Below are 10807 nucleotides of genomic sequence, written 5' to 3' on the forward strand. Positions count from 1 at the left end.
TATTCTCACCTATGGAAACATATAAACAAAAACAATGTAGAAAATCACAGGGAATACCTTAACAATCATTTTATCCTGAGTCTAATTTGGTTGTAAATGAAACCTGTGGAAAACACTGTTCAAAAGACCAGTGGATTCCACCTAGAGGGAAAATAAAGGTGGAGTCATCCTCTGCTGAAGAATGAAAGGGCTGTGAAATGCTCATTTGGCTGACCTCCAGATGCCTCTAAAAAGTAAAAAATCTTGCAGGCAGCTTGGGAAGATCGAGTCTGAAAAATACTCCACACTACTACTGTGAGCTGAATTTCTGCACAACTTGCTAAAGCAAGACAGAATATTGGCAATTTTGCCTGATGGCCAGAATCATCATAGACTGCTATTCCCCATAGGAAAACAAAGGACAGTCAGTAGCTGTCATTGGGGTTTTGGGACCCTCAAGACCAACCTGGAAGGAAGCTAACACTCACTCCATCTACTTTAGGTACCCAAGTCTGATCCCTAGCACATAGCACCCAAAGTATGTAAACTATGTTCCTTAGGTAGTATGTGGAAGTCAGATAAATTCAGAGGACCTAAATTAGATCCTCATGTAAAATGATGTGAACATTTTTCTTCATCAAATTGGCCGTCCAAATCCCCAAAAGGATTTGGCTGCTGCAGCACATCACACAGACTCCTGGCCAAAGAAGAGGAATCCAGAATCCCATAAATATCATGGGAAGAGTTATACACTTTAGAAGGAGCACATAAGAAATAAGGCAGCACATAAGAAAGGGCATACTAAGTCAATAACCTAGGTATGCTTTTATCTGAGATGACTGAAACCCATACTGCAGAGAACTATCCCACTGAGGTGGTGGTAGGGGACAAGGGGTCTGGGAGTGGTGTGAGACAGACCCCAGACTCAAGCTGAATTTATATCCCTGCAGAGGAGAGAAATAAGATTTATTGGACTAATGGAAGAATGCAAACATGAACATGATTATGTAATTTGGTGGCTAGACACTCCCATGGGATATGTGATACTTAACAAACTATTTTCATCTTTAAAGGTCTGGAATTTCCCTGAAGTCTTTTGAAATAAAAACCCAGCAACATCGAGGGCTTTGGGAAGAACATTTTATTGCTAAGCATATCTTTAAACAAAATGCAACTAAGAAAAGAAAAAGAATCAAAAAGGAAGAAGAAAAAGAAAGGGAAAAAAAGCAATAACATCACAAAAACTCAAATAAAAATTCTTCAGGTTGTCCATAAAGCAACAGGGATATGGTAGAAGCCCACATACAGAAATGCACATGTTCCCAAAAACTGTCCAATAGAAACTTACACAAAAAAGGAAAGTGTAAATATTTTTCCTTTAACTTAAAAAAGGAAAGCAAAAAGGAAAGGAAGAAAGAAAGCAGGAAATCATTTCACAAGACTCCAAGACTCCAAGAACAGCAATCTTTTACAGACATCAAGATATAATCAACTTTATATAGTTTCGGCCAGTTAAGTCATCTAAAATCGTGCTTTCATACCTTTTTAAAACCTGTCTTTTTTTTTCTTTTTAGTATAAAAAATAAAAAAGAAAAAAAGCTCAACCTCACACACACGCACACGCACCACACACACGCACACATACACGCACTGAAAATATTTGTTAACATGAAAGCATCTTCTCTAAATGTTTGAGAAGACTGGTTTTTTTGAATTTAAGTTCCCATGTGCGTGTGTGTATCTGATGACACTTCTTCAGAGTCAAATATTCATGCGACTTATAAACACCAGCAAGAGTAGATTTCTAAACCTAAACAGCTGATTAGTTTTCATCCGCATACAGCAAAAGTGTAAATTTCTGATATTCCAGAGTTCTCAATCCTTCATGGTTTTTGTTGTTTTTTTCCTCTCTGTCTCTCTCCCTCATTTGCTTTTTTGCTCATGATAGGTATGGCCGCCAAACTGCCTCACTATTGTTCTGTACAGTAAGATAATCCTTTTCACAATAACTGGGAAAATGTAGAAACCAAACAACCAAATTAAATAAGTTAAATAAAACAAAAGAAATTCCCAATTTAACCATAAAACAGTATATACACCATCAGGGTATCCATATAGAAATTATACTACCAAAAAAATAGTAGTAAAATATGTAAACAAAATTTCAGATTTTTTTTTTTGACACAGGTAACTGTGACAAAGCTAAAACACACACTTCACATTTTAAGGTTTGCTTTTGTTGTCTGTTTCTTTTTACTCTGTTCTTCAAGAACATTCTCATTCCACATTAAGACCATAACAGAACTTCTGTTCCAGTCGTCCCATCAAACATACCATGATAAATATATCTGTGTGTATATATATATATTATATTATTAAATTAATTTTTCTTTTTTTTTTTTTGTGTGTCACAGCAGCTTTATTTATTTTCTTTTATATAAAAGAGGAGGAAAAGGGAGAATAGGGCAAATGGAAAGACAGAGATGATCTGAAATGTCAAGCTACAAAATTAAAATATTACATACGAAAACCAGTTATATGTCAAAAAAAATTGATGTATTTTGCATTCTTTTACAAGTGTTTAGCTTTTCTGACATTTATTGGTCTTGTCACAAGTTGAACTCCAGTGGTGTCTTTCTGATCTCTTTAGGAAACTGATTTATCATTATTTTTTACATGCATTGCAATGTCACAGAACCAGAACCTAGAGGAAGGCTCCTTTATTTTTGCACAGTATATTCAGCTCAGAATAGTTAATAATTTTTAAGCATTCTTTTTTGAATCTCCAAATCCTTTTAAACATACTTTGGCTGTGCTAATGTGTACTAAGTGCTGCACTCAAATAAAGCCAATGACTGATCAGAACAGACCCAAACCAGTCTACTCTTCAGTTCAATTGCAAATACTGGAGCCAGATCCAAGGGAACCAGCTTTCCATGATATTTTTCTTCAGCACCACCCATGAGTCACTTTCACTGCGTTGTTAGCAAACAACTTACTGCAAGACCAAGGATTCTAGAGACAACACAACCAGATATGCAGAGTAAACACCATGGGTAGCTTTTGAGTTCATATATGGCAATAGTCTCTCTTTGTTTATTAGGGATTTTTTTTTCCGAGATTTCTTCTCAACATATGGTTGACCCCCTGCACCATTCCACTCCATTCTTCCCTCCCACACCCAAAAGTAATCAAAAAAACCAAACAATAAGTAACACAAGAAACCAAACCAAACCAAACCAAAAATCCAACAATCTCCAAAATCTTTTATTCCCCTCCTCCAATCTCGAAAAATTATATGTATGCTGGACACGGCCAGATAATTTTGTTCAATATTTCCTTGTTGTTTAATATTGTTTGTATTTTTTTAAATTTTTCTTTCCTTTTTTTTTTCTTTTTTTAAATAAGTAAACTGAAAAATTATCGATACAGTCAGGGATCACGAACATTGTTAAAGACTCACTTGGAGATATGAAACAAGTAAGCCATGAAGTCTTCTACTTTTGCAGAAAGTTCAGTGGAGGAGGAGATTTGGAGATGTCCAAGTTCACTAACAGAGCAGAGCTGTGCGCGCCATCTCCAGAACGCTAAGTGTGCTTTATAATACATTAGGGCAAAGATTGCTGACTCCAAGTGATGACTGAGACATTAACAGTCACTGCTGAAATTTTTTTCCCAATACTTTTTCCCACAAACGATATCTCTCAATCATCTCGTTCGCTGCAATGGTTCTGATATTTCAGTTAAATCTCATTAAGTATTTATATATTTATATATAAATAAGTATTCTTTTTTACACATAATACTCTTTGTCCTTGTTTTTCTGCTTCTTGTGGCCGCTCTTTGAGCTCTGCTGCTTCTCCTTCATGAGCGTGCCGTTGCTCTGGGCTGAGTTGCTGATGTAGTTCCGCGTCTCGTCCACCTGATAGGACCCCTCGTCCCTGTTCCTGTACTTGTACATGGCATACAGGAGGATGAGGATGCAGAGGGCGGCAGCAGCCACAATGCCGACGACCATCCCCGTTGTGCTGCTCGACTCGCGGACCACCTCTGAGGCCCCCGGAACCCGTCTGATTCCCGGCTCCGTGGGGTTTGCTGTGGGCACATTACGGAACATGGGGGAAGTGATTAGCGGGCTCTTCAGCTTTGTGCTGTCTAGCTCATAGGCAGTGGGCAACGGAAGCAAGACTATGTCAGGCTGGGGTTTGAGCTCACGGTTATTCATTTTGCCGGCTGGCAATTTGGGCACCATCCCAGTCGAGGACGAAGCTGTGGAGCGGATCAGCTCAGGGGACAAAGACGTGGTAGTAGTCCTACCAGTTTCGGAGACTTTGTTAGGTCTAAAGTCCTTGGATTCCCACTTGGGTGCGTGTGCTTTGTAGCCACCTTCGAAGATGGAAGTGGAAAGACTCTTATCTGTTACCAAGGAGAAGGTGGTGTAAAAATCTTCATCATCAGTAGGGGGTAGGTTAGAGTCAAAGGTTTCCCCTGAGCCATACCCAGATATCACCAAGCCATCATCATCACAACCATCGCTGCCTTGGTCCGACAAGCAAGGTAACCCCGCCTCAGAGGTCATGGACAGGGAATCTTTGGTGGTCTCAATAATGGTGAGGAGGGGGCGAAAGGTAGGGGGAAGTGTAATGAAAGGTGCACGAGTAGCAATAGGAGGGATATCTAAAGGGTCTTCTACAAGTAGAGGGATAACTAATTCACCTCCTGGGATGGAAAAGAGAAAAAAAAAAGAAGATTAGTACATTTTAATGACACAATGCACCATTTTCTGTTCACTTGACTCAAGGGCAGGAGAGGTTCTGGGCATTCTGAGAAGGTGTCAGGGATCAGGTTTCTCACCCTAGCTACACTACCAACATACTTTCCTAAGGGTGCCTTTCATTGTTCCCTCCCATCCTGTTTGGACGTTGGTAAATTGCATGTTCCATTTCCTACCTATGCTAGGTATGTACAGTGAAATACTCTGAATTTTTGGGAACACAAAGTTTTTGATTTTTGGAGATACTCTCAAGTGACTCTGTGGTCATTAACTTTTGATAGTGATCTTTCTTAAGCATTTGGTTAGCAGACTATTTAAATTAATTATTTTAGACTTCCATAGACCAATGTTCTCATAGATGTATTTTTTACTGCTCATCTTGCCAGTTTTTCCTCTTCTTTTTGTTTAAAATACAGTGATATTTTCTCTGCCATTCTAATCTGCTCACCTGTAGTTTAGAAGTCCTTTCCTTAAGGCATTTCCCATTCATCCATTTCTTCTTGATCATTATCTGGCTCTTAAATTGTGGGAAAGTTCATGAAAGCAGGGATGGAATAAGAACGAAGTACTTACTGGGGTCCGTGAGGGTACAGAGCTCTACTCAATATTCATCTCTTTTTAAGATTTCTTTAGCATTCTGTTCGACACTAGTGATGTCCCTTTTCTTCCTTCTCTTGGGGCTACCAGTGCATACTATCTTCATCTTTGGTTCTTCTTGATATTCTTTTACCATAATTTGATTAAGAATTAGGATAGATTTTATTGTGATTGATGATATAACTGAAAAAGGACTTTGATAAACCAAGTTAGCACTTGAGCTCAGGATTGTACTGCAGAAGTTGTCTTCACACTTACTGTTACTTCTTGATAAGTAGAGAGTTGTGATCAGTTCTACTTATTTCTAACGTGATGGTTACCTGCCTACAGAGGACTAAGAACAAGACAGACTTATGGTCTACTCTTGAACAACAAACTGTACCTTTGTACCTTTCCACAGTATAAGCTACAACTGAAACAAGAAAATTGGTGTATTATTTCTATAATTTGGATTCTGAGTAGTAATATTGCTACTTTTAGGGTAGTAGCCCTGTTTTCTCTATTTATTGTAATATGACTGTACCTCTACCTTTGAGTTTTATTCTGATGTTGTCCAATTCCTTTAGTTATGATTACATAGTCTTCTGCTGACATACTGGTCGCCAACACTTTTTTTAGAGAGAGCCATATTACTTTTGAAAGTTTGTGTATAAATTGTCCCTTGGGTAATTTTTGTTGGGCTAGCCACTTAAGTAAGCTGCTTAAAATATACACAGAGGAGTTCAGCTGACATCATGAGAGTCATCTAGGTCTGTTCAAAGGAGTGTAACTCAGTAAGTATTTCTAATGCATTGAAAATTTTATTTATACTCACCATTACTTAAGGAAGCATACGTAAAAGGAATTACAGCTTCTAAATAAATAATTCTGGGTTTTCATTATGTATTAATACCTGATAATGAACAGTTTGGCATTGTTACAGTGCTGAATGGCATTAGGGTCAAAATTCTGCTCTCTCAAATCTACCCTACATGTTACATGCACTTTTCCCCATTGAATTCTGTCAATAATGTCCACAGAAGTTCTATAAGGAATACTTTACGATCAAAATTCCTTCTAACTGTATTTGGAGAGTAATATATCTGAACAAATTGCATATTGAAGATGGCAATATACTGGAAAAGGTACTTAACAGTTCAATAAATTTGGATAGCTGAAGTAGTAATATGGTTTATTCTTTTCCTTAAGGAGAAACTAAGGGGTGACACAGTTTAATCAATTGAAAAAGTCAGAAATACCTCAGAGGTACCAGGGCAGAAATTAGGGTAAAATAAGAAATGTGGTACTTTGCATACTTTCGTGCAAAGTTAATTTTAAGCTAAGATGCAAAGGGCAATTTGAACACATTTAGTTTCCTGAACTTCCTCAGTACCATCATATACCTCTTTTGTTACTGGCTAGAGAATGGAGAAATAAGTATCAATCACTGCAAACAACATATTTTTAAAAAAATTATGTAACAAAGCAAAAAATGTAGTCTGCCAAATGGTTACATAGCATTTTGTGCTCATGCATCTGAGCTGTTTTCTGAGCAATGTAGAAACTAGAGCATGTAATATGATTTATATATGTCCAAAAGCCCTATGTGTGGCTTGAGTAGAGCATCTATAATCTGTGCAAACAGGTGGGCTTGGGACGAACTTGGAGTATGCCTCAGGGGGAAAGATCATCTCTGAGCCTGGTAAAAAAAATGAGTAAAAATACCAGTATTTAAGTCAGAATTGCATCAAATAGCATGACTTGAGAATTTAAGTTCCAGAAAGTCAGGGATAGAAAACATTCCTTTTAAATAAATTTTTAAGATCAGTGTTTTGTTGTTAAAGAGCAGTATTCATCTGTGATTTTCTTCACCATCTGTGACACTCAACTAGAAAAAAAATCAGCTTGGCAGTTTTTAATTGCTTATCTAGAACTTTTAAGAACTTTGTTCTTAAAAGCTACTATACTGGCACACAGCATCAGTATGCAGTTGACCTACCATACACTGAGACAATATTTTAGGCAGTTTTCTTCCAAAGAGAAATTATTTTTATCCTATTAGTAATTAATTTTCTGGAAGGAATCAGACATATCTTACATTTAATAGGAAGACTTTCCTTTTGCCCCAATACCCCTTTAATTTAAAACTAGGTCACAGTTTTATAGGTTTTGTTGCTGTTCAGGACTTGAGCCAATGATCAAGACTACTGCAACTATTAAATGGTCACAGTCTCCTCAAAATATAAAATAAAGCTGATAAACTTGCTATCATAAGTTGGATTTTACATAAGTGATGGAGAAAATATCGGCGTTTTTTAATTCCAGCAAGTCTGTTGGATGGAAGACAATAGGACAGAATCAGGACTAAGTTTTAAAAAGTTTTCATCTCACAATATGCGTGAGAACAGATATAACTTTCATATCAGGAAAATAGGATTCACTTTGATACAATTATTTAATCTCATCATTAGTTTTTATTTCAAATGGTCCAACAATCCATACTATGGTTACCTGCATACTAAAGAAATAAAGAGACTCTTCAAGGTCTTTCATTAGGAATCACTTCTCCATCAAGGAGTAAATTGGTAACATATAATTTTGGGAGTATCAGGTAGATGGTTGCAAGGGTGGTAATAATATTTTTTTTTCCCCTCTATGTAATGGAAGAATCTGTGAGAATTTAAAAAAAGCTATGAGAGAATAAGTTGGAAAAAACACTCTAGGTATAAGATCTGGCTTCTTTTTGGCTGCTGTTAGGCATCTATGCAAAACTCACAGCAAACTTGAAGTCTTAGGTCTAACAGGATGCAAGCACAATGAATACTTCTTGGAGTATGTGATTTATGGATGAATAAAAACACCCTTTAAAATGGCATGATAAAAATGCCACTCAGTCTAAAATAAATGTGTTATTTGAAGATAACAGGGAATGTAAATTCTGAAAAGCTCATAGGAAAGTGTGAGAAATATGATCACTGATATCTATGGAGGGGAGCAAACGCAAACTTTCATATCATGCCTGCAAACAACTCTGTTACTGGTACTACATTTCTATTTGTAGTAGACACAAGGGGGAGTCTGATGACTGAGGGAGCAGGAAGCTGCCTGGAGCCACTGGTCCTTTGATGGAGAATTAGTGCCTCTTGCCCAGGCCCCAGCTTGGTTTCAAGGTAAGCACTGAAAGATTTAAAAGACAAAGAGCCACTAGTTGTCAAGAATTACTTATGCAGGATTTCAATCCTGAATGGTTTGCTGTAGAAGGCAAATGTTTTAAAGATTTAGATTTCTAGAAAAAGCTAGAGGTGTTCCTGAAAAACCTTACCTGACAATCTAGAAAGGGAAATACATTTGGGACAAGTTTTATGTTTGTCAAGTTTTTATTTTCTCACAATGTCTACTATTTTTTCAATTGCAAAATTAAATGCTTTGAGACCCGAATAAAACTTACAGGTTCAATTTCCAAATAGTTCTGTGCCTATGAAAAAAAAAAAGGCAAGGCTACCACCTGGTTTGGGCCATGGCTTCCAAACATTCATGTGAGATTTAGATTCTGTTTGTGGATTATATGGGTTGTTTCCTGATAGTTACTGGTTTCTTTCCCCATTTTTTCCGTTAGCTGTTAAGCACCAGTTAACAGTGTTCATCTGTATGCTCCAAGTTCAGGATTACTTTAGCAATCTAAAGATTTCACAAAGATTTTCCAGATTTGTTTTTCACCTACTCTGTACTTTCTCTCCTAAGCAGGGAATGGATGTTTCCTGAATAGAAATATGTTCTCTTGACAACACAATGCCAAAGAACTAAACAAAAAGAAACAGATAAAATGGTTTCCTCCGCAGTGATATAGATGCAAGACTAGTTTGTCCATCAACAGGACAGCTGAAAAAAACCCAAGCAACAACTCAACAAAAAACTGAATATCTAACTGGAAAGACCATTGAAAGAATGGAGGTCTGTGAGATGGAAAACCTTATACCAAGTAGCCTAGTGCTTTGCTTGGCCTTCTCATTCCAAAAAGTGTACATATATTAATTAAAAATTAGCCTTTTAGCACATATTATCACATATACTACTTTCATGGAGTTGTGCTTTTCTTTTAACTACCAAGAGCACTGGGGATATAAAAGGTCTGCTTCAGCCTTGGAGCTGCCCTGGTTTTTGCTTTATGAGAGTATTTATAGATATATAATTCATACCTCTGGAGCTGATCTCCAGTAAGAGTTCTCTACCATTGGAAAAGACTGAGTGTTAAAAATTTAATAGAAATCTTATGAATGGTGAGGATGTTGTGGGCAAGTCACGAATGTAGAGCACAACAAAAAATATGGTAAAGAAAACAATACGAAAAACTGTAGTAGCCACTGTTTTTGATCTTTAGAGCCACAACTACTTCAGTGGCATCTCAGGCGTCAGACTACAGGACAAAAGGCACACACAAAGGAAGCCTGAAAGATTCATCTTCTCCTGATGATGATAAGTAACACACCTTATTGTCTCTCTCTTTTTCATCTGTGAATGAAGAACTTTTAAATGTCATCCATAAAGGCTGCACAACTTATCCATTTCTGCAGGCACTTGAAATTCTGCATCCAAAGTTTGCAATTTTCATTTTATTCTTATGATGCTCCTCTGAAGTTTGGCTCCATACTCAGTATGAAATACTTGACGCAGAAATAAGTCCTTACCTTTTCCACCTCTGTATCAGCACAATAATTCCTTATTAAAAGACTGAGTTCATAAATTTCAGTCTAATAGTATTTAGTTAATTCTCCTTCAAGTCCTCTGAGGATAAAAAGCAGAAATTATTCAGCATATAGTCTCTGATTCTCAGGAAAGATGATGCTAAAACCTAGTAGATGAACATTCTTCATATTTTCTACTCTTGCTGTTTGACTTACTTGCAATTGATAGAGATTAGTAGAGAGAAAAACATAATTTCCTTAATGGAATTCTGCAACTTCTTATCTCAAATATCACTCTTTTTCTTTCAGAAACTATGTAGTCTTCAAAGTGATTAGATAAAACTGGATTCTGGTGCAGCTGGTTGAAAAGCATTTCCTAAGCGCCTCCCCAGCTGTATTAAAAGACATCAGTTAATGCAGTGTTTTCAAATAGATGGCTCATGAGCAACAGCAAGGTACAGAGTTTGAGAAGTCATGAATATCAAGTTAATGCTGGGCTGTGTTTCATTGATGTAAATTTTTGGTCACCTTTGTGGAGTTTCAATGAAACAGACATTAATACCTTCCAGAGAGGACCTGATATCATGTCTACAAGCAAGATTCTAGAGTATTCCAGATTCCAGGTATTTTGGTGCCCAGACACTGAGCTGCTCTGAACCAACTGAAACATGCCCTCTTCTATCTCTCACCATTATTCTAAACTTTTATGATTAGTTGGTGACAGCTTCCTACTCAGCATAATTATTTGTTCCGTTTTCAGCATCTGTTGTTAAGGAACTTGACAGTTGAACCTAAG

At 37.0% G+C, this 10807-nt stretch overlaps 1 protein-coding gene across 15 annotated transcripts in view; it reads right to left on the reverse strand.

The window, feature by feature from the left end:
• Positions 1 to 1105: 1105 nt before the first annotated feature.
• Positions 1106 to 10807, reverse strand: part of NRXN3 (neurexin 3) — a 996573-nt gene continuing 986871 nt past the window's right edge. For 7 of the 15 annotated variants that reach the window (XM_050335881.1, XM_050335877.1, XM_050335875.1 and 4 more), the window contains one exon: positions 1106 to 4074. In XM_050335881.1, coding sequence (XP_050191838.1) covers positions 3773 to 4074 — 302 coding nt within the window. In that variant the 3' untranslated portion in view covers positions 1106 to 3772. Of the gene's footprint in view, positions 4699 to 10807 lie in introns of all 15 variants that reach the window. The other 8 variants (XM_050335880.1, XM_050335870.1, XM_050335871.1 and 5 more) reach the window with 2 other exon arrangements.

The sequence above is a fragment of the Myiozetetes cayanensis genome, unplaced genomic scaffold (genome assembly GCF_022539395.1).
Source record: "Myiozetetes cayanensis isolate MyiCay16 unplaced genomic scaffold, myiCay2020 scf6-25, whole genome shotgun sequence".
Lineage (NCBI taxonomy): Eukaryota > Metazoa > Chordata > Aves > Passeriformes > Tyrannidae > Myiozetetes > Myiozetetes cayanensis.